This window comes from Corvus brachyrhynchos, unplaced genomic scaffold, assembly GCF_000691975.1.
Source record: "Corvus brachyrhynchos isolate BGI_N302 unplaced genomic scaffold, ASM69197v1 scaffold310, whole genome shotgun sequence".
NCBI classification, from domain to species: Eukaryota; Metazoa; Chordata; class Aves; order Passeriformes; family Corvidae; genus Corvus; species Corvus brachyrhynchos.
The window spans coordinates 1577800-1602782 of NW_008236213.1; the positions used below are offsets into that span (position 1 = coordinate 1577800).

A 24983-nucleotide genomic window follows, 5' to 3' on the forward strand; every position below is an offset into this window, starting at 1 on the left:
TGGTACATGGACTTAAATAGCAAAGGCAGAACCGTAGATCTGCTCTCTGAATTGGAATATGATAAAATATGAATAGTTCAATTAGAAGAGACTTACAGTGATCATCCAGTCCAACTGCTTGACTACTTCAGGGCTGACCAAAAGCTACAGCATGTTGCTAAGGACGACATGCCCTTAGCATTTGTTGTCCAAATGCCTCTTAAGCACTGACAGTTTGGGGGCACTGGCCTCCTCTCTAGAAAGCCTGTTCCTGGGTTTTAACACCCTCTTGATGAATAAACGCTTTCTAATGTCTGGTCTAAACCTCCCCTGCCTCGGCTTTGAACAATTCCTATGTGTCCCATCACTGGATACCAGGGAGACAAGATCAGCACCTCTTTCTCCACCTCTCCTCCGGAAGCTGCAGAGAGCCATGAGGTCACCCCTTAGCCTCCTTCTCTCCAAACAGACAAACTCCAAATCCTGAACTGCTCCTCAAGGGACATACCTTCTAGCCCTTCCGCCAGCTTCAGGTCACTAGAATTGAAGAGCTGCTTGCAGGACCAATTTTTGTTTAACAGTACAAATACTGATATACTACCTCAGTTGTTTTGTCTGGCTCTAAAACATTTTAAATAATTTTTTGGTTGTTGGATAGTATCATATGACTACAAGATGATACAGTGCAGTCTGAGAGAGCCCAGTGCTGGTTTGAGCATCTTGATGGGTAACTGGGTGACTGAGAGCATATGAGAACCTTATTATCCCATGCAAAAATGGAGGAAAAAGATGTTACTCTGTAAAATGTGTGTATGTATTGTGACCTATGCCCATCCTGCAACACATAAATCCAATACTTCTCATGATACATAAAAGGTCCTCTGCAGGTAAAAACTGAGGTGAATTCTGATTCTTTCTTGATGCCATAAAGGTCTTTGCATGAGGGAACTGAAAATTAAAAAGGGAAAATATGCATAGGGAAGAAATTAAGCTGTAGTATATTTTCATACACCCAATAATTTGATCAAAATGATATATTTTCTGTAATGCAGACGTTGTCTTTTGGAGGTAAGGTATATATTTTGTATGCATCATGATTTTTTTTCAGCTAAAAGACTTCTTATTTGCAGAGGTGAAAGTCTATCAATCGTAAATTATAAATTTTCACTGAAAATCTCATTCTTTTTGTCATAAAAGTAGCAAGTAATAAAATTGCTGATCATTCATTTAGAAATAGTTTAACATTGAGAATGCATGAGAACCTCACTATCCCACAGATGAGGAAAAACAGATTGCATAGAGCCAAATATTTTTAGTATACAGTATACACATCTCAAGCCTCGAACTTCAAGATTTTGAGATTGAAAAAAAACATAGATGCTAACTTCTTGCAGTGTTAGCTTTACTAATGATACAGTTCTCTGTGGGGGATCTCACAGCAGAGAATGATTTGACATGCCAAGTAAACTTTAATGCTCAGATACAAAACAAATGTTCAGCACCCTGGGACTTTTGTGTTTGATACAGTCTTGTTATTGTTTTATCATGGCTATGCTTTTCTTTGTGAATTTCTATTATTTCTTCATGAACTTCATGGGAATTTATAGGAAACCTGCGATATTGCCATAGACTGACAGAATTATTCCATAAAAAGACATTTTGTTCCAGTTCATGAATGTAATACTAAATTGTGTAGTTAGCATTAAGGGATATTATACAGAGTTATTAACTCCTGCGGTCCTATCTTCACAACAGGAGACTCCTTAGGTGGAAGTATCTGATTTTTTCCTAAGGCATTTTATTTCCTCTGGAGTGATGCTTGCTATTAAAGTCTATTTTCCTCCAGTATTTCATTAGCTTAAGTTTACTGAAGTACTTAGAGAGCTTAGAGGGCTCTAAATAATTACATGAACATCTAAGAAAAGCAATTGGGGCATTACTGATCAACATTTTTCTCTCTTATTGTGGATGACACCAGGAAATGAGTGCTAATTCATGAATGGGCTTTCCCAAAAACACTACATGGTGGTTTACATTCAGAGTGCAGTGAGGTAATTTTTTTCTAGTGAAATAGGATCACAGAATCATTAAGGATAAACCATGTCCCTAAGTACTGCATCTACATGTTTTTTGAATGCTTCCAGAGATAAGGATTCCCCCACTTGCCTGGTCAGCTTGTTCCACCCCCTTTTCAATGCAGTTTTTTCCTAATATCTAATCTAAACCTTCCCAGGTGCAACTTCAGGCTATTTGCTCTTGTCCTATCACTTTTTACCTGGGATAAAATACAGACTAACACCTCACTGCACTCTCCTTCCTTCAGGTAGTTGTAGAGAAGAATTAGGTCTCATCTGAGCCTCCTTTTCTCCAGACGAAGTAACCCCAGCTCTCTCAGACACTCCTCATAAAACATGTTCTCCAAATAGTTTGGCAAAGGTGTCAATAGTACAGCAAAATCATGCAAAGGGCATGGTAACTGTCAAAACTACTCCTGGAAATTTGGCAGGCCAGCAGACCCTTCAGGAGTGTTTCCAGCTTGGGTTCCATGGCAGTGAAATCCGTTAAGCCAGTCTGCAACTTTAACATTGTTCATGATTCCTGTGAAAATAGAACATTTTAAAATTAATTCATAGCTTTTATATATCAGTCTAAATTTAAAAGTAGTTAGAAACACAAAATTTATCTTGGGCTAGTAATACTTGTGACTGTATAGATCTACTAGAAAATATTAGTGCTATGTGAATCAGTGATTCAAATTGGAGAGGTTTGCTGAGATCTTGTCCAGGACCTATCATTTGAACTACTGATTGCCTCATGTCCTAAAAGATATTAAAGAACCAAGACTTGCATTACAAAAGGATAATGAGCACAGACTGGATCAAAAAAAAAAAAAACAACAGGAATTTGGTATTAAATACATGAACATAATACATAATTAATTGTCACAGTATTCTGTTACCACAAACTTTACATACTTGGATTGTAAAACGATAATTTTTTATATAGATCTGGAATAATATCTGAAATTATAACTATTAATGCTGAAGAAATAGAATGAAAGAAAACTTGAGAAGGATCAAAACTTCATGTTGCTGTGTTTAAGATTTTTTTTTAATAGGATTAGGTAAGACTTCATAGGGGTAGGTTTCCTTTGCTCTCAGTTTTACAAGGGTTTTTTTCTACCTGCTTCTGATACTTTTTTTTTTGCTGGCCACTAACCAAGGCTGCAATAGTTAGCTAAATCTGGTCTAATGTAGAAATTACACATTTTTTTGATAAATGTAGTATAGATTTCTCTTTAAATAAACGATGCTAGCAACATATGTTCTCTTTTGCTTTTGTTTTCTATTTTTTCTCAGTGTGTGTATGTAGATGTGTGAATTACAGACAATTCACCATCACCAGTGAAGGAGAATTTACAAATATATGAGCAACTACAGTCAAACTCAGGCTACGCAATAGGAAAATTGTATTTTTATGTCCCAGTGTTTTTCAATTAATCTTTAATTTGTATAATCTCCCTCACCAATTCCCAGATGAGCCTAGAAAAAATAGCTTTGAACATAATCTTCCTCTCGGTTTATTTTTGTTCTAACTGAAATGACTCTTAATGTACTGTTATTATTGTGAGGAACAAAACTCTGACAGAGCCACAGATGATGCTTCAAAATATGCTTAAAGAAGATAGAAACATAAAATAATTTTGGTGTAGAAGGATGGCTGCAAGAAAGAGGACATGAAACTTAAGAGCTGCTGCAAGCTCAGCAGCTAACCACAAGAATGAGCAAGGTCAGCATGACCGTGAGCCTGCCTGCTAGACAAAGATAGGATCTTGCGGTCAAGCTAGACAAGGTGAGTAACAGCTCTAACCACAGCTGGGCAGAGCTAAGAAAACGTAACTTTTAAGAATTATCCAATCAACTAAGGACAACTATGATTAGCTAATAAAGCCAGCTATAAATGTAATTGCAGAATCACTAATAAACGAAGCTTGCCTAACAATCATATTGATTGTCCGCATCTTCCCTCGTCCTCCGCATTTTAGTTGCAAAAGACCTTTGAGATCGTTAAGTCAAACACTACCAAGTTCAACTCCAGCTGATGTCTTTAAGTGCCACATTTAAATGTCTTTTAACTACCTCCATTGATTGTGACTTCCCTGAGCAGCCTGGTCCAATGCTTGACAACTCCTTCCCATGAAGAAATCTTTCCTAATATCCAATCTAAAACTCTTCTAGCACAACTTGAGGCCATTTACTCTTGTCCTATTGCTTGTTACTTGGGAGAAAAGACCAATCCCCACCTGGCTACAGCCTCCTTTCAGGCAGTTGTAGGGAGCGATAAGGTCAACCCTGAGCCTCCTTTTCTGCAGCCTAAACACCCCCAGCTCCCTCAGCTGCTCCTCTCAGGACTTGTGCTCCAGACCCTTCCCCAGCTCCGCCGCCCTTCTCTGGACTCACTCCAGCACCTCAATGTCCTTCTTGTAGTGAGGGGCCCAGAACTGGACACAGCACTTGAGATGTGGCCTCACCAGTGCTCAGTACAGGGGGACAATCCCTGCCCTGGTCCTGCTGGCCACACTATTGCTGATCCAGGCCAGGATGCCATTGGCCTTCTTGGCCACCTGGGCGCACTGTGGCTCATGTTGAGCTGTTGTCGCCAGCACCCCCAGGTCCTTTTCCACTGGGCTCATGTTCCAGCTATGCTGCCCCAAACTTGTAGTGCTGCATATGGTGTTGCTGTGACCCAAGAGCAGGATACAGCACTTCATTTTGTTAAAGGTAAGTGCTCTTCTGCTACTACATTTAAAACAGATTTTTTTTTTTTCTCCTGTGAGTCACAGGTCTTATAGAAAAATCAGTAAAAGCAGTGCCAGGAATAAATTATTTGGTTTTAAAGATTTTTCCATAGTAAGTTTTTACTGCTAGTGTTTTAAAGTATGTAAGTGATGAAAGTATACACAGTTAGACTAATGATAAGAACTGGCAGGGTTTGGAAAACATTTAAGAGATAAATATTTTAAATTAAAAATCGGTAACCCTTGCTGTGTCTTCTTCTCAAGAAAGACTAAAAATAAAAATTAATCAGGTTAATTTTTCCTCTTTTTTTTAATTTTCACCTCTTCTTCATGAAAATGTCCCCAGTAACGTAAATATGCTGTTGAATCTAGAACAAGGAATGTTTATTATAATGTGAAATTATCAATTCAACATTTGGAGATGCTTTGGGGAGTCCCATATTGTCATAATTTGTATGGAAGCAGTCTGAGGATAAGAGGTTGCAGAACAAAGTTAGGATCTAAAAAGTACACTGAAATAGTTAAACAAAATTAATTTGACTACTTTAAACAAATAAATAATTATTAAAAGTATTTCAGAAATGATTGAGTCTATAATGAGTTAACACTACTGCACAGGAAAGAAAAGAAAGATTATGATGTGTTGAGGTGACTGAACCAGTGATTGTGATGGCTGACGGGCCAAGGAGCCCCGAAATAGCAGAGGTCTGCTGGTAGACCAATTCCAAGGTTTATGAACACCGCCAGACCTCATGGTGAGAAAAGAAAAGCCTCTCCCATCAGGCTTTGTGGTGCTACTCAGACTTGGTCTGCGTGAATGGCTTGTTACCCTACACGCCTCCAGACATTCCCCATTGGCTCCCTCTCCCTAGTCCCGCCTTTGTACCGCCTCCGTGCCCTCAGATCATTGGTCCTGATGCTTGCCCCACTCCGGTACATAAGTCCTGGACGCCGCAGGGTCCGGGCTCTTTTGTCTGTGGTCTCCCCTTGCGGCGGGCTGCAATAAACCTTGTCCGTGGAATACATGCCATACGGGAGAGCCCTCCTGACTCATTGTGTCTGGTAACGCTGAGCAATCTGGCTTGAGTGTGGTGTGTGAGTCCACGCCTTACAGCCCTGTGGGTGAAAGGAGTAAGCTTGCTGGAGTGCTGTACTGCACCCACCGGAACGATCCTTAGCCAGGGACGTTTCAGGGAAACACAGCTACCCTTCACTAAGCGCACACCTTGTGTTAATGATGTTTAGTTCTCTTACTAGAAACGATGTGGCAGTTATCTATTTGAAACCAAGCGAAGAGCAAACATGAAAATTCATAAATCATAAATTGCATAACTTTGAGGGAGTGAAATGGTGAAGAAATAAACTTTTCACAAAAGATAACAATGAAAAGAAATTATTTTTTGTAATGTCAGAAATTTCAAACAGTGTCAATAAGGTGTAATTTTGCTAATTTTAGGGATTCTCTGATACATGACAAAATAATTTTGGGTGTATAAGACTTACTCCCAGAAGAGTATTTACTATGGAACTGGGAAGAAAAATCTAGCAGGTCTCTAAAGCTGTGCAGGTGGAGAAGAAATGTCACTTATTTTTACACAAGACAAGGGACAGAGGGAGAAGGACCTGAAAATATATTTTTATTCTTTTATATGCTGTTAAATCAAGATCAGGAAATTCAAGTTTATGGGGGTTTTATTTGCATATAAAAATCAATATTCAACAAATTGACAAAAAGAAGGGCGCCTGTACACTGTAGCAGTTTTAGAACAAAACAGACAGTTCTCCATAAAAAAAGCCAATAGATGAACATGAATTCAAAAGAAACAGCAGGATCACGTAGTGCTATGGGTACCCTGTGAGTACTGCATTCAAAATACGCATTCAAAATATGAATGCAGATGAATAATTTGGCTTTTATGCATAAACTTTAGACATTAGTGTCACTAAAGTATTGTAGTTTAATAATGAAAATAGAAAAAAAAAATCAGAAATAATTCAAAACATGAATTAAGATTCAGTGGGAGGTAAAGTGTGAATTTCTAATAAAGAACCTCAAAATTCAATAAGTAAATAGATGAAAATGACTGATAGCCAATCTGTTACATTGCTTTAAGAATTAAGAGCACCAGAACAAGAAATAATGTGAAGAAAGAGACTTGTAGTAGAGAAAAATTGTACACATTTTCAGCAGGGACAGGCTGATTCATTTTAGTTTTAAGGGTTCTCAGAAGAAAACATGAAGTATAAACAAAAAGAAACATGACATACACATGGGTGCCTAAGGAGATGGGTTAGTAGAATTTTTATGCAACTGCAAAGAAATGAATGAGATTATTCAGAAAATAACTATAAATGATCTTTAAAAAGCGCAGTAATTCTGCCAGAGGATACTAAGAGATAGAAAAGCATTTTTGTAGTCTAATATAAAATATTAAAATATTATAACCTAAAATGGTGATAAATTTTAGTACCTTGATATGACAGAGCAGCAATATTACTTTGATTCATACTGAGCTGAATCATTTAGTCTAATATGTAAGAGCTGAACCTTTTTTTCACTTGAGCATTGCTGAGGCTCTGCTCTGATACCTGATTACCTATCACATTGAGAAATCCCTTCTCTTCTACCCCATATCTTTTCCAGTCCTGAGTGATTAAGCAAGGTTCGAAGACAGTGAAGAGGTGCAGGAAGTGAAAGATTCCCCACCACGAGTCAGACAGCCATCACCAAGCGGCACAAAACTCAATGTATCATATTTGTGGCCTCTTCTTTATTTCCTCTCCATGTTTTGGTCTCTAAAAACTGCATTATATCAAAATAGAGACTGGGCTTATTGGTGTCTGCAAATGTGTATGCTGGTCCAACTCATTCCATCCAGTCTTGTCTGGACTGTGATGAAAATTGCAGTTTTGTTACTGTGCTATCTTTTTTCTGCTGCTGTAGTAGAAGGAACTGACTGTATTTGCCCAGTAATGATACTCAGTGAAACATTCCCTGTATCACTGTATTCCTCTATCACACCTCCTGCTTAACAAACATTCTGGACAATCAGCTCCTACAGTGCATTCTAGTATGAACCAAATTTTGTGGGTTTTTTACTACTGAAACTCAGTACATTGGAACTTCAAAGTGTTTTACACCAAGTTAAAACAAATTAAGGAGATTATCAGAGTTGCTTTCTTCTCTTAGAAAATTGATTCTATGGAGCAGTATAGCATTCTTCATCATGGAATTCTACTAAAAAAAACGAAGAAAAAAAATAATTTTTTTCTTTGTAGAAATTACTACTGCTGCAGGGAGCAGCTGCTGAAACATCACTTCTAGTGAGTCTTACTGTAGTTGCTGTTGCTTTGTACAACATTTTGGAGACTACGCCTCTCTCTGGTCGTTGCAGGCTAGTTCAAAACTGGTTAATGCGCTCTGCATCAGAGCGTGTCCTGCATTATGACACTCCGTTTCCTTATTGTAGACATTGACAGTATCAACGTATATTTTCAGTGTCCCATAACGTGTGTGGTGGGATTTTTAATTCACTTTTATCATTAGAAAAGAAAACAATTTGTGAAGACTGGAACTTCTCAGACAAATGTAGATGAAAACGGATGAGTCATTCACTGAAAATTATCTTGGATACAAAACTGGATTTCTCATCAGAATAATTCAATTCCTTGCTTTTCTCTCCACATGCATTGTGTAATTCTGGTTTATATTTAATTTGAACAAGAACTAGTCTGTAACTTATCTATGTAGATGAAGGGTAAGTCTCTTCCCACCCACCTCAGAAGTAATTAGTTGCAGGTAATGATCTGTTTCAATAGGAGAAATTGAGAAAGTCCTACCGCTGTACAGCCAATACTTTAGTGAAACCTTTCTGAGAGAACAGCAGGGGAATGAAGTCCTGGTGTTTTATGACTGGAGCGCTGTGATGGATCGATACTGGCTCTTTAAGAAGGAAGGTGAGGAGGAAAGCTCCCTTTCATTTAGGACAGCAGCAGGAACAAACGAAAGGAGCTCTGCATATAGTGAGGTGATAAGCCAGCTGAGAACTTATGGGTTGGGGTTTGTGGTCACACCAATATCAGTGTTGTTGTTGTAGGGGTCTTCTTCAGATGTCCTTGTCAAGAGGTCATAGATCAAAGATGAACTGGAAGAAACCTCACACTTACAGGTCTTAGTCTTGTGGAAGCACCCCATAATAAGGCACATGCAACCTAGGAGACTTCTGGAGTGCTTTGATGACAACTTCTGATGCAGGTAACCAAGGGGCCAACAAGGAGAAACTCTCAAGTGGACCTGATATTTAGACAAGGAGACCTGTAGAGGAGTTGAATGTGGGCGGCAGTCTTGGCTGCAAATACTGTCGGATGTGTGGAGTTCAGGATCGTGAGAGGAGGGAAAAGAGAAATAACAAGATCACAGCTACTAGACAGTAGGCTTTGGCCTGTTAAGGGATTTCCTAGGAGTGGGATACAGTCCTCATGAGAAGAGTGGACCAGGACAGATGGTTGATTTTCATGTATCACTTTCTCTATGCTCGAGAACAGTACATGCCAGCAAAGGGGAAATCGAGTAGCTGTTGGAGGAGGCCTGCATGTAATAAAGAATTCCAGAATTCCTGATAAAGCTCAAATATTAAAAGGAAGCATACAAGAAGGAAAGGCGGGGCAAATGACCCAGGTAAAATATAGAAATGCTGTTTGAGCATAGAAGGATGGGGCTATGAAAACAAAGTTCATGTTCAGTTGAATCTGGAGAAAGATGTAAAGGGCACCAGGAAATGTTTCTACAGGTATGTCAGCAGTGAGAGGAAGACTAGGGAAAATGTGGGTCTGTTGGTGAATGGGTCATGGGAGCTGAAAACAAATGAGGGAGAGCACCAAACTATTCAAAGTACACACTGGAGATTGCCATCTGGAAAGATGATGAGCGGAAAAGTATCTGGGCACCCTGGTGAACAAGTTCAGCACAAGCCAGCATTATGTCTTTGCAGCAAAAAAGGCAAAGAGGATGCTGGACAGCATTAGGAGAAGCACTACTAATTTGTCAAGGAGAGCTATCCTTTTGCTCTACTCAGCCCAACTTAAAGCATATCTGGAGTGCTGTGTAGTGGGTGCCCCACTGCAAGAAAATCATGAATCATTAAATGAGTGCAGCAAAGAATTGTGAAGATGATTAAGGAAACTGAGCATGTGACATACAGGAGAAGGCTGAGAGCTGGAACTGTTTATCCTGGAGAGGAGAAGGCTCTGGGATGAGGTTATCAATGTGTATAAATGCCTCTTGAGGGAGTATTAATAATGGAATCAGTTTCTTCTTAGTAGTGCTCAGTGACATGGCAAAAAGCAGTGGGCATATATTAACAATTAAAACACATGAAATTTCACCTGAACAAAGCAAAACACCTTTTAAATGTTTTAAAATTTTTCTTTATTTACTAATTATATATTTTAAAAAATTATTATTAATATCTTTTTTTCTCATTGAGAGAGTGGTCAAACACTGGACCAATTTGTCCAGAAAGACTGAGGAGTAGCCTGTTGATAAGTCTGGAACCTGACTTACACTGTCCTGGACAAACTACAATCTGAGCTTGCTTGCACAGAGCTTGAACTACATGAGCTCCACAGAACCCTTCCAAGCTCAGTGATTAGGTGATTCACTGATGGTTGATTTGGTTTCCAGGAGGTTGTGGTGTCCTGGACTACTTGACTCTGAGGAGAAAGGTTGGATAAAATATATATCTTGAACTATGTTTTTTATGAAAATGTTCTTTTCATATGTAATGGAATAAGAAGATTTCTGAGATGGAATAGTTAGGCAGTGTAGAAAACCAATTTCCTACTCAACTCTGATGGCATAAGATGTTCTTGGAAGAGAGTGTACTTGTGCAATATTATGTAAAATATCATTATGATGTCCTTGTTATGGAACTGGTTTATAGCAAGTTTTTACCTTCAGCTATGATTGAATTAAATGAAGCAATAGCAGTGACCTGTTGAAGCATGAACACAGAGAGGTAGCAGCCCTACCTGACCCCTCCATAAGATTACAGTCTTGAATGCTATTATCATTTGAATTTCACCCTACACCTAGGCAGTTCAAGTGATATGAGTTTAAATAATTCTTCTACTGAGGTTTTTATGTGTAGATGGAAGTGCCAGAATTAAACTATATTTAAACTGTACTTCGATTTTCAAGAAGATAAGCATTTGTGAAGATGGTTATAGTAATAAAATTTATGCTATTGAGTTTATTCATAAAGAAATATATTTGGGTGGTTCTTTGGCTTTCTGCTTCACAGTGTGATTTGCTTTAAGACTTTTATTCATTCTTCTTCTTTCTTTTTAAATTTTCTTGTCTTCTTTGAGTATTTAGATATGGCAGTGCCTTGTTAATTATCAAGTATGTCTTTAGCAGAACTCTCCATATACTTTTATTGACACAGTAGGTTGCATAGGCCTTTTTTTTTTAATAAAATCATGACTTACAAACACAGGAGGACTATCCTGAAAGTATGACTTCTGTTGAGTGCACTTTGTTTTACTTGTCAAGTTATGTTTTTTACAATTATATGCAATAGGAAGTTTTTCATCATTATTACTTAATAGAATGTAAACATCTAACTTGAGCTTGATGGTCTCACTAGTTCATGTTTCAGCAAATTGACAGGTGTTGATGGCAATAAATTGCAATATTTTTAATAAATCACTGTCAATTACAATTTTTTTCCGTCTTCCTGCAACAATGTTATTCAATAGGGAAATAGGCATTCTATTTCCCTATTGACCTGAGGATATAAACCAGAACATCTTCCCTTTTTTTAAATTTTTTTTTTTAAATCTAATCTGAACCAATAGGTGCAAATGAAGATTCTTTGTCAGGGACTCTTCTCAAATATCTTTACCTGGGAACTTTATAGATACTTGTTTGCAAGGTAATGTGCTGAAAAATAAAAGCTAGTTCTTAATTTCCTGAAAAAAAAAAATTAAAATGCCTAAACCTAGTAATTCTACTGATTTAGTCTTAAGACCAAGCTGGATGGGGCTCTGTTCTGGTCTAGTGGTGGTTTCCCTGACCATGGCAGGGGGATTGGAAATGGATGATCTTTAAGGTTGCTTCCAACCCAAATAATTTTGTAGTTCTGTGTTCTAGGATACTTCAAAAGATTCTGTGCTTTACCTAGCAGTGTTGGCAAGTATAAAAAAATGTACATGTGAAATATAAAATTACTATAAGTATGCAGTAAGGGTTTTTTTAATGACCTATTTCAACTCAGAATTGAGTTGAACATTACTATGGGTATTTATCTGCAAAAATCAAGTCAATAGCCAGCAGTGGTTGAAAAGTCAAGTAGAATATTAGGTATTAACTAGAAAGGCATAGAGAACAAATTAATAACTGGCATCCATTTAAAAGCCAAGGGGACTATTTTTTTCAGAAAATGTTGAAATAAAAATTGCAAAATGTAAAAGGAAATTATATAAATAGGTTGAAAAGAGCACATAAGTTAATAGAATTAACTATGAGTTTCTTATTCTAAATGCAACAGTTCAAATGAAACCTCTGTGTAAGAATATCTTAAACTTGATTTTAATGAAGGAATATTAGCAAAGTGGAGTTGGATCACTTTTAGTCTTGGCCTTTTTCTATTACAGTTTCCCTAACCATCTCTTTCCAAGTGTCATCAGATGGGATACTGGGTTAGGTGTAGAATTAAATGGAATGCATGGCCATCTCTCCCTGTGATGAAAAGGGTAAGGTGTTGTGCTCACAATTTTTTTTTTTAATTGTAGAACTAAAACTGGGTATATTTATTTATTCTAAAGAGAGACTCAAATATTTATTTGTTCTGAATAGAAACTTTCTAGTGTGGACTGCTTATTACTGGTGGGCAAACAGAACACCCTAGTAAGTCAACAATAGTAAACAAATAATAACTAAAGTCTTGTTCATACAGTAGTTCAGTCTTGGTGAACTAAAAGGATAGGGGTTCTGTACCTTGGGTTGCAATTTCAAAGTATTTTGAAATGTATATTATGAAGATTTTAGAAGCTTCTGTAATGTATTTCTTGTTAGTGTAAAATACAAGCATATTTCTCTTGTACTGTTTTCTGATAAACTGCGTAACATTCTCTTAAAGTAAAAGTCATGTCTCCAAAATTGTATATAGTCAAGTTTAGTATTGTCCTGCTTATGAAGTTGCTTAGAAACAGCTTTAAATGCAAGAAATATATCCCAACAAGAAGGATGAAGTTTTTTTTCCCCTTTTAAACCATAGCTGGATTGCTTTAAGGTGGCTCTGATCCCCGATGATAATAAAAAGATCACATTAAAATAATACCTTGGAAAACGTGAAAAATAAAATTTTGATACATAGAAGCTTTTGGTTCAAATTTGTTTACTTGTAGTTTAGTGTCTGTCATGGTGTAACCCCAGCCAGCAAACAAGCACCATGAAGCTGTTTCTCACTCCCTCACTGGCAGGATAGGAACGGGAATTGGAAGGGTAAAAGCTGGAAAACTCATGGGTTGAGATAAAGAGAGCTTAATAGAGAAAATCAAAGCCATACACACAAGCAAAGAAAAGCAAGGAATGAATTCACTGCTTCCCATGGGCAGGCAGGTGTTCAGCCATCTCCAGTGGAGCAGGGCCCAATCACACATAGCCGTGACTTGGGAAGACCAACACCATCACTCCAAATGTCTCCCCTTCCCTTCTTCTTCCCCCCACTTTATGCACTGAGCATGATATCACGTGGTCTGGAATATCCCTTTGGTCAGCTGGGATCACCTGTCCTGGCTGTGTCTCCTTCCAATGTCCCAGGCACCCTCAGCATTGTCACCAGTGTGGCAGTACGAGAAGTAGAAAAGGGCTTGGTGCTGTATAAGAACTGTTCAGTGACAAAAAACCCCCCTCTATATTCTCAGCTCTGTGTTCAGCACAACTCCAAAACAAATCCCCATGCCAGCCACTGTGAAGAAAATTAACTCTACCCCAGCCAAGAGCACTACAACATCTTTCAGATATATTTGTTTAAGTAAAACAAGGAATAATTGAATTATTACAGAAGATTTTATTATGTTTTTTTGTTTTGTGTTGTTTTATTTAATTCAACTAACTCTGATAGGTTTTTCTCTAATGAAACATTTCAAGTGAGGTAATGCTAGATATCCATCTACTTGCCTAAAATTTGTTGTTTCTTGGTTTTTAAAATCTGGTGAAATTTATAAAATTCTAAAACTTTATGAAAGTGTATTTAAATTTGCAAGTTTCTAGAACATTACAAAAGCAAGAGTAGATATAGTTTAGCTGAATTACATTTAAATGAGAAATTAATTGTTTTTCTCTCTTGGTGCTGCTAGAGATCTCTATTCAAACTGGTGATTTGTTTTGTTATGCAGTTTTTAAATATTACTCTTTTCTATACACATATTTTTTAAAGGATGAGATATCATTCCTATTTCTTTAAAATTCATTTTCCCTGCAAGTTAGGAAGATTATTGTGTTATTCAGCTCCACTCACAGAGAGAGGATAAGGAGACAGGTTAATCCAGACCTTAGCCTTTGAAAAACCTGTAGTCTCAGAACATTAAAAAAGAGCATTCTGGAAGTATGATACTGGGTGGGCTATATGCTTTTTTCCTTCAGCTTGACAAAGATTTGCTGAGGTAAGTCACAAAATATATTCTGGTAAAACTCATTTACAGAAATGAATCTGTAGCTTTTCCACATATAATGTTTGTTTTGTCCCAGCCGCTAGGTTTGCTAAGCTTGTCTTGCATGTAATCAATAATCATGGAACTAACCTCATTTTTTTTTTTTTTACATTTTTTTACAATTTTTTCTTCACCCAGACTTCCCCTGAACTGCTAATTTCTTATGCTAATGGAACTTTTTTGCAAAAACTGTTTATTAGTTGTGGCAACAAGGAAGTTGTAATGCTTTCAGATGTATGAATATCCTGAAAAACTCATGCAATATTTGTGTAGTAGAAGGATGATAAAAATGAACAAGTGTAGTGTGTATAGTAAAAAAAAGACAAAACTTACTTCAGTGATGTTAATCTTCTTGCTTCAGTGTGGTTAATGTGTTATAGTTTGCATTTCTGGGAACATAATAGTATATGTAAGCTTTGGCCCAGCCCCAGGTATTTAACATAACTGGTATAAAGGAAACCGGGTGGGATGATTCCCTTGACTGGAGTGCCCTGCTGTATGGCTACAGGCTGCTCAGGAGGGATAGGCAGGGCAGAAGAGGAGGAGGGATGTATTAATGGAAGGGTTAAAATTCATGGAGCTCACATTTGGCAATGGCAGTTTTGGCAATATCTAAGTCTGAGAAATTTGGAAATATATACTGGAAATACAGAGAGGCCAAATCTGTACTTTAGTGTATGTGCCTAAGCGATCATATGACCTGCTAGATAACTCTGATTCTTAGAGTGGAAAAACAGGAGGTAAAGCATTATACTCAGAGTTGCAATTGGACTGACATTAAAAAATATGGATTTCCCTTTGGGAAAAAAATTGCCTAGAAGGACCTCTGTACACTACTTTGTTGTAGTCATGTCTTACAATAAAGCTCCACTACCAGGGGTTCCCAACATTGTGTTTGTAATGTTATGACCCTCTTTTAGCATATTTATTGGGAAAAAAGTTACAAATTAATAGCTTTATTTCCAGAAGTTGGATGAGATCAGTAAAAGGACTTCATCCCAGTACTTCTGGCAATAAAGTCACTTATTTCAGGATCTGGAAGAAAAATGTTAACATAAATATTTTGTCAGCTTCCTCTTGTCATAAAGGTGCATTTATGGCAATAGATAAAGTATGTTTCAAAGCTTTCACTTATCCTGACAGATGTGACCTGTGATGCCATATAACTCTTTTCTTTAGGTAATGGGATAGAAGAAGTTTTTTTCCATGTTAGGAACTTCTTTTTTTTCCACATGTGCATCTCAACTTCCTTCCCATGCAGAGGCGAGTATACCTGAGTACACTTCACAGAAATCCAGATAACAGCAAACAAACTCATTTTTTAATAACAACAGTTGCCATACAATTAGGGCCGATATGGGTGAGCCTTTGTTTCTTGATTTTTCAAGTACCATTAACAGGCTAAATCTTGTGCTTGTAATTTTTGGAACATTCTGACAAGTATCTAACTTAGTTTTGAATTCCATAGGATTTGAGATTATTACTGAATGAGGTCCTCCTACACAAGTGACAATGCATCATGAAGCTGAAGTGAGTGTAGTTCTGCCTTACTGAAGCCCACAAAACCCAAGTCTGTATACCTACAGGTTTTTCATTATATGTGCATCAGAGAATGCAGTGTTCTTGGCATAATCTCCTGTATGAACATATCTGAAATGCAAAACTGTCTATATCATCAACATAACTTTGAATAACTTGCTTCAGTTACTTTTTTTTCCTCGCTTTTGGCACAATGTTTCCATTGCTGAGCATGTCCCTATCTGCAGACAATTTTCAAAAAACTTACTGTCAGAAGAATAGTCACTAGAGATAAAAAAGAAGAGCTGGTGGGAAATTTTCTGATTAAAGAAGTGCAAGACTAAGAAAATTGTTTAATACATTAGTACCTGGGCTGAAGATGTTGGAAATGTACCAAAAGTCCTGAGGCTGGAGCCTTGGATTTCAGGCCTTTGGGATAGGTAGACCTACTTCACCTCTGAGATAGACCTACACTATCTCTTTCCAGGAAACAAATGACAGGACAAGAGGAAAGAGCTTCAAGATGTACCACAGGAGGTTTGGATTGGACATTAGGAAAAAAATTCTTCACTGAAGGTCATGTCAAGCATTGGATCAGACTGCCCAGGAAAGTGGTTGAGTCATAATTAGGAGCTGTAGATGAGTAGATGGAGTCATTAGTGATGTGGCTTACTGTTGGACTTGGTAGTGTTAGTTTTACTGTTGGACTCGATGATCTGAAAAACCTTTTCCAAACTAAATGATTCTATGATTCTTAAGAATGTAGCTCAGGATCAAGGAGTATTATCGAGTTACACCTCATTTTTCTGCTAAGTTGAGAATAACCTCCTGCAGATGAGTCTGGGAACCTGAAAGTCTGGTAGCAAATTCCCAGGATATCTGCCTCAAAAGACATACTCGTATAGCATTATTTTTGTCATAAATTTCATGTTGGTGTGTTACAAAACTGTTGTATATACCACCAACATGCCAATACTTTGTTTGAGGAGATGTTTCCTATAAAGTAAAATTCACTGGATTCTTCTTACATTTGTATAGTAATATGATTTATTTACTTGTGTGATATTGGTAGGTCCACTCTTCTATTGGAATTTGAGTCCTTTAATTTGTTCTCTTAGAACAGTGGCTTTTACACTTCTTTCAGACTTCCTGTGCTTCCCAGAATTTGTCATTCCTAATGGAGCCAAAGGATCCTTTGTCATATTTTTTAGATTTTTCTGTGAAAAAAAATTTTTTTCTATTGAATTAAACCAATTTTTTCCCTTAGAAAACTCTATGTATTGATGGCCTGCAAAGTATTTCCTTTTCATTTGCCTTACGGATATAATTTTCATCCTTCTAAATATATAACAGGAATGAACATGGATATTCCTTGCGCTCTTAACAATTCCACTATTTTCATCTGATTAATTATATTATTACTAAAAAAAATTAATTTTTTAATGTAAATGAGTACTTAGTTTATGCTGAGATAATAATCACATTTTAAATGGTGTAATTATTTTAAACCACTTGAAGAAAGATATAGCAAAAAAAATTATTCTGAACACATGTAGAGGCTTTTTCACTAAAAATATTTGCATCATAAAAAAAAAAAAAAGAAAGAATTGCCTGACAGAATAAAAGTTAATTTTATTTAACTATGATTTTAGGAGTATGAATCATCATTGTTTTCTCCTTTTCCATAGTGCAAGTAATGAATAGCAATAAATCTAGTCACAGTGAAATGCATCATTGAAATGGTTTGTGAATAATATATTCTCATTAACTTTTTAATAAAAATTAGAGAGTCCAAAAGCAAGAATATTTACTGGTTTGATAGTTTCCTTGAGTTATATTTTCAAAGTATTTAAGTAGTTATTGGTGAGGAAGAAGTGAAGAGAATGTAGGTATGGAAAGTAGAGCATTGCTTGAAAGAAGAGTAGTGTATTTAGTCTAGAGCTAAAATAGCTATGTTAATAAATAGTGGTAGTGTGTCTTAAACACACTCATAGTTCGATGGGAATCCAGCTGTAGAAGCTAAGGCATGGTGATGGTGAAAGCATTGCCAGTCTAACCATTAACATTCAGAGTAAAGCAGAAAAGAAAGTCCAGATAATAATACTATCAAGCCAGCACCTATTCTTTGTGTCCTGTAAATAAATTACTGGTGTAAAACACTAAGTACATAGTCACCATCTTTTTAGAGGAACTGTTTTGATGCCTGAAGTGGCCACTTAAAAACAGAGACTATACAAGAAGAAGGGAATAAAGTAGATACTTATCTGAAGGGCATTCAAGGTACACCTTGGGCAGGCCAAAGGCTACACCCAAGATGGACCCCGGGTCACGAGTTCTTCACACTTTTCGAAGTTTGGTTCATTTGCATATCAGGGTTAATTCTCCAATTAAAACATCTATTAATGATGTAACTATCCTAAGTTTGCCCTCCTCTTAGTTTGCATATTTTTGGATAGTCTGGGTGTCCTTGGAGAGCAGGCCTGGAGAGGCTTTGTTACGTCTCACCAGCATGAGAGAACAGCAGCTAGCAGGCCACAAGAAACTTGAGAGTTACACACTAGGCAGTACAGGATTTGAAAAATATAAAAGTTAAAACCTAAGGCATCAGTTTGAACACATCGGATTCATAAATAATAAATACTAAATACGTAAATACTGCAGTGTTGTCTTTTAATAAAGCATAAAATCATTATTTCTTATTCTAAGTAAAAGTATAAAATTAATATTTAGGTGTTTTCATCAAAGTATTCTGTTGTAAATGAGAGAATTATTTTGTACAGATGTAGGTAGAATTATTAGAGATTATTATTTTCAGACTCAAGCCAGTCTTGAGTCACAGAGCTGAGTCAAGAAGTTGTTTTGTAGTTGGGATAGTAACAACCTTATTGTTCATTAGAAGAAATGGTGTCAAACCTCCAAAATGACTTTTCATTGTAGCCTCTGGCTCTTTGGTACTCAGCATGCCTCTGGGCTGCAAGTAAACAAACTGAGGTGATTACTTTAACCTATTTTTCAGATAACTTATGATTAAATCCTGCTATTGGACATGACATTGTAATGCAAGAACACACACGGAGGTTAAGGTGCTGTACCCTTTTTTTTCCCCTGACTAATATTGTTTTAAAGAGCACTGTGCTGGCATGTCAAAGCTGTTAGAAGAATTACTGCAGCACTGGGTTTTTCAAGTACTTAGAAGTTTGCCTATTTGTTCTTGGAAGAGAAAGGAAAAACTTTAGGATACCAGTAGTCATTTGATCCATGTCACAGGTTGTTCTTCAATTGGAAAGAATGAGAAGGTGTGCTAGGTTGGGTTGTTTAGGGATGATTCAAGAACTGACACTACACAACTGCTTTGTTAGAGATATATACTGTGATGCTTTTAAAAGATATTTTTTATGAAATGCTAGGGAAGGTGAGAAATAGATAATCTTGTTAAGTGTGTCAAGTGGTCTGCAGAGAGGTGGCAAAAAAACCAGCCTGCATTTCAGTGCATTTCAGTCTGCATTTCAGTCTGCATTTCAGTGCATTTCACTTTTTGACCTCTCTCAGGCTGTTTTTATTTTCTGGCAAACTTGTGATATGTGACTGATTTTTGTTCATTAGGTTACAATGGCTTATTTTTGCACAAAAATCTATGCCTACTAATGAGCAATTACTGATAAGAACTAAGAAACATGCCTGCTAATTAGAAGGCTAGCAAATGATCCCTTGAGCATTAAGTTAACCAACCAGAAAAAAATGAAAAAAGGAAACAGACACTCTAAATGTCCCAACCCAGAGCTGCTCTAGACAAAAAGTGTTGAAGTAAGTTAATTGGTATCTGAAAGGTTGCCATGTTCTAGAACTCAGTTAATTGGTTACAGGGCAGGGATTAACAGAGAGTCTTCCAGACCTTTAAGGTAAAAAAGAAAGCCTAATATGTTCCATTTAACTGATTTCATGAACAGACACTTTACAGGAACTTTCTTTTTCTTTTGTACATTCTCAGAGATAAGAAATGTCAGGAGCAGAATTATTTCTTGGAGTTGTTTTCTTGTATCAGCAACAATGATGTTGGATCATTTCGTGTAGCAAATGACACACCTGCCATTCCAAAGCTTGGTTTTCCTTCTTAGTGAGTGGTTTTGTGGTAATGACAGCAATGACTTTTGCTGTGCTTGCCCAACAAGTTCATAATGGAGTACTGGTATAAATTGCCTAAAATTCTTAAAACCATGCTCAAAAATTAGGCAAATCTATGAAAGAATGTTTTTCTTCTGTTTGCCAAGATGGATAAAATCATTATGATGAACATTTCCTGGTTTAGATGCCTGAGTATTTGTACTTGAATAGGTGGCCAGTTTTTCCACAAAATGATTTAATTTTCATTGTCACTGAAATAAACATTAGATGCCTATTATTTCATTTCTCCAAAGCCTGGCTTTAATACTTGTGTTGGAATTTTTTCCTTTCCTTCTGGCTTTATTCAGATTCTATTCCTCTACCTCTCTAATTTTTGAATAGGAAATGAGGAAGCTGCTGAGTTCACTTTCTCAGTTCAACTGTCCCATTCTGACTGTATGTGGCTGCAACTCAAGGATTTTTATGGTGTTTGGAGTTGCCCCCAAAAACCCCAACTGGTGAAATGTATCAAATAACCTCATGTGATAGACTATTTTTAGCTTTGATATCAGCATTTTTCATTTCTTGCAGAGCTATAATTAATTATTGTTTTTAATTTATTCAGCTGTCTTAAATATACACTATGCACACACTGAAAATACAAGCATGAAGTTAAACATCTCCCTGGATGACTCTAACACATTAATTCTTGTTGTATTTTTACAGTGATTGATTTTGCTGTTGATTTCCTTCAGAGTATTTGCATTAATGCATACCGTTTTATAATATTTGTTTTCTTAAACTATATTGCAGCTGAATTAAGAAAAATAGATAAATTATTAATTAAGATTTAATGATTAAAAATTACAGCAACTGCTCAAGCTCCAAGTACAAGTGGAGCTCATTAATGTTACTGTGGTGGGTTGACCTTGGCAGGAGGGCAAGTGCTCACCAAAGCCACTCTGTCACTCCCCTTCTCAGCTGGACAGGGGACAGAAAATATATGAGAGGCTTATGGGTTGAGGTAAGTCTAGGAAGAGGTCACTCACTAGTTACCATCACAGGGAAAGCTGACTTGATCTGAGGAAGTTCAATGTATTACCAATCAAATCAGAACAGGTTAGCGAGAAAAAGAAAATAAAATCTTAAAACACCTTCCAAGCACCCCTCCCTTCCTCCTGGCCTCAGCTTCACTCCAGAATTCTCTACCTCCTCCTCACCGAATGGAGCAGGAGGATGGGGAATGGGGGCTGCAGGCAGTTTATCATGTTGCGTCCACTGCTCTCTCCTCCACAGGGGGAGTACTTCTCACACTCTTCCCCTGTTCCACCTTGTGGTGCCTCCCATTGGAGAAGGTTCTTCACAATCTCAGTCCTTCCCATAGACCACAGTTCTGCTCCAGCATGGGTCGCTTCCACAAGGTGCAGTCCTTCAGCAACAGGCTACTCCAGCATGGGTTTCCTGTGGGGGTCACAGTTCCTGGCAGCAAACCTGCTCCAGCAAGGGCTTCCAATGGAGCTACAGCTTCCCTTCAGGCATCCACCTACTCCGGTATGGGTCTCCTCCACAGGTTGCAGGTGGATCTCTGCTTCCCCGTGGATCAACATGGGCTGTGCACGGGCACAGCTGCCCCACCATGGTCTGCACCATGGCTACACTATGGGCTGCAGGGGAATCTCAGCTCTGGCACCTGGAGCACCTCCTGCCCTTCCTCTTCCTCTGACCTAGGCGTCTGCAGGGCTGTAGCTCTCACATATTCTCATTCCTCTCTCTCGTTGCAGTTGCTCAAGGGTTTTTTTCCCTTTCTGAAATAAGTTCTGTCAGAGGTGCTACCACCACTACAGATGGGCTGGGTAGTGTCCATCTTGCAGCTGGTTGGGATTGGCTCTGTCAGAAATGGCAACAACTTCTGGCACGTTCTCACAGAAAACACCCCCATAGGCACCCCCTACCAAGCCTTCTCCAAAAAGTGTTTTTTTGGAGAATTTTCTCTTACAATGGTGAGCTGTTTGTTAAAAGTTTCAAAAACTTTCAGAACAAATTTTTTCCCCTTTAAATCAAACTGGAGTTTTCCTTACTGAATTATCTGTCATTCTTCTTTGACTCAGAGAATATTACCATAGCTTTAGATGATTAAATTGAAAATAATTTTTACTAATGCTTAAACAGAAGATTTAATTAGGGCCTCACCTTCAGAGGCTTCTAAGATCTGTGGTGGTTGCTTTAAATGCTCAACTCCTACTATTAGCATTAAATTACTGTGAGCAAGAAAGAAAGACAGGAGTTGGGACACCTGAGAAAATATAAGATGAAGTTTCTCCTGCTTTTGTTCAAGAGATGTATAGTTTCAAATCTCTGATTACTACTTTTTAAAAAAATTTTATTTTATTATCAGTATTTGGACCCTCAGTTCTTCCAAAAGGTGGATAACTTGTAGGGAAGCACACATACTGTGGGAAAGAAATTATTCAAATGCCAAGCTTTTTGTTCCTTATCGAGGTTTGAATAAATATTGACGGCAATGTGCTAATCTCATGATAAAAATACTTTCTCTTTGCTTTTAAAACCAGAAATTATTTAAATCCTTGAAATTTTTGACTATAATTTTTAATTTCTTTAAATTTTCTCAATAATTATATTAAGGTGCAAATAATATTTATTAGAAACTAAGTTACGGAAAGGAATTAAAAGAGTTATCAAGTTAACGTTATGAGTATTTTCTTAGATGGTGGGTATTTTTTTGCCTTCATCATAGGTTTCAGAAGAAGCTCTGCATCACAGCACTGAGGATGATGAGTCTTCCCAGGGAATGGAGCCGTATCTTGTGCGGAGATTATCATCCCGTAACATTCAGCTTCCCCCGCTGGCTTTCCGGCAGTTAGAACAGGCAGACTGGGATAAAAAGAATGATACTGAGACTATCCCAAGGCCCACGACCCTTCCACTGAGGATACCTCCTCTGATTGCCATTACAGCTGCTGAGTCCAGCAGGTAAGGTCCAGCAATTTGTTATTTATTCAACATTCCCTGTGGGAGATGCAGATGCTGCTTCTAGGAGAGAAGTCTATTTCGTTTCTGAATCCCCTAAATGAAAAAGTTAAATAAAATATCTGTAAATTTGTGCCTCACACTTGTAATAATGCTTGTAAAACTTTTGGTCATATCTAGTAAAGCAAACTCTAGAAAACATTTTCTCTGAAAATTATTAATACTTTATATTCTGAAAGAAGGTTTCTGGACGCTTGATTAACCGTTTATGATGATGAAGAGGAGGAGGTAGAGGATGAAAGGAGCTTTTTATACACAGAATTCTTTTTAAAATGATACAATTTCAAAACTAGTTTCAAGAAATCCTGAGGGGATTTTGCCTGCCCTTGTTTATCTACATTATTTGTAACATAAAAGGCTTGAATTTACTTGGTTATAGTGATCTCTATTGTAGTTTCCTCATATTACATCTTTGACTTTTTATATAATACATGTTTTCTAAAGTAAAGTTTCCTGTTCTTAAATTTTTTGATAACATCCTATTTTCAGTCCTTATTTTCCAAAATATAAAGTGTTTATTATGAAATTTTTGCTTACTATGGTGAAGGCAGTGCAGCTTTTTGGTAACATGATAATATATAAGGAAAAGGTAACATGAACACACCGAGATCTAAAATGCAGTACTTAAGAATTTTAGAACATATGTCCTGAGAGAATACTATATTCTGAATAATCTAGTTCTGAAAGGAATGTAGGACTTGTAGTACATGAGTAAAGGCATAAATACTCATTAGGGTGTTTAGCCAAAAAAACCAGCTAATATTAACATTGAATTTAATATCACTTCCCATATCTTATTTCCTCCTAGATATCTTTATTTTTTGAAGAAGTTAGAAATATGCTCACAGAAATACAGACTACATCCATAAAAGCATGTAAACATTTAGATTGTTTACAAATGAAAATATTATTTGGAGAGTTAAATATAATGAAATTTAGCGATGTTTTGAAGATAGATTGGTGTTTTGATTTTTTTGTTTTTATCCATGGAGTCTGGAGAGAAGATTGAGTTATGGAAGGAAAATAAGTGCAATGCTTCTAGTAACACTGACTGGAAAAAAAAAGGTGTGATACATCAGAAAGATTAGAAAGCAGAAAGAAAAACATTGTCTGATGACAATGGCTCAGTGATTATAAATTTCTGGAGACTGTTATTTTCTAGGCTGGATTCAAATACACCAGAGAAAGACAGTTCGAAGGTTACTCAAATAAGAGATCTAAAACCTTGTGGTTACTATGCGTAGCAATCTGCTGTGCTCAGAGAATGATTGCTTCTTTGAGAGGCTTCTCTGTGGGTATGAATCTCTCCTCAGCAGTAAGAGATAGCTTTGTACCCTGTCTATGCCATTTATTGGTAGGAATTAGTTGGTAGGAATGTGTTTTGAAGCTGGGCAAAACAAGATTTATTCTGAGAGTGACAGGGAAACACCAGACAGATCGTTGAATGGAACTGCCGGGCTGTTTAAACAAATAAACTAAATCTAAACACAACAGCAAAAGAAATTGTAATTTTGATCGTACATTGTAATATAAAATCTTTAGCTTTTATGATTCTGTCTTAGCTAAAGAACAATTACAAATACAGGAAGAATATTGTTCAGGAAATTAAATTTCTCTAGATGTTTAGTTCTATTTTTCGGTTGTTAGCTCTCTCTCAAGCAGCTATGAAAATCCCATTTACATGCTTATTATGCCAGCCAAACATCTGGAGAAAGCTATCCTTTTATCTGTCTTCTTGTCTGCATGAAAGTACATAAACTTAGGGGTCCTATTATGTCTGTGGAAATGCAGCTTACCTCCCTTGCCTTTGAAATGTGCAATT

The 24983-nt window shown here is 37.1% G+C and overlaps 1 protein-coding gene across 1 annotated transcript in view; it reads left to right on the plus strand.

Annotated features, from left to right (window-relative positions):
- The window catches only part of PDE4D (phosphodiesterase 4D), a 558454-nt gene that overhangs the window by 144557 nt on the left and 388914 nt on the right, over window positions 1–24983 (plus strand). The window contains exon 3 of the mRNA XM_008642936.2: window positions 22869–23104. Coding sequence (XP_008641158.2) covers window positions 22869–23104 — 236 coding nt within the window. The remainder of the gene's footprint in view (window positions 1–22868; window positions 23105–24983) is intronic.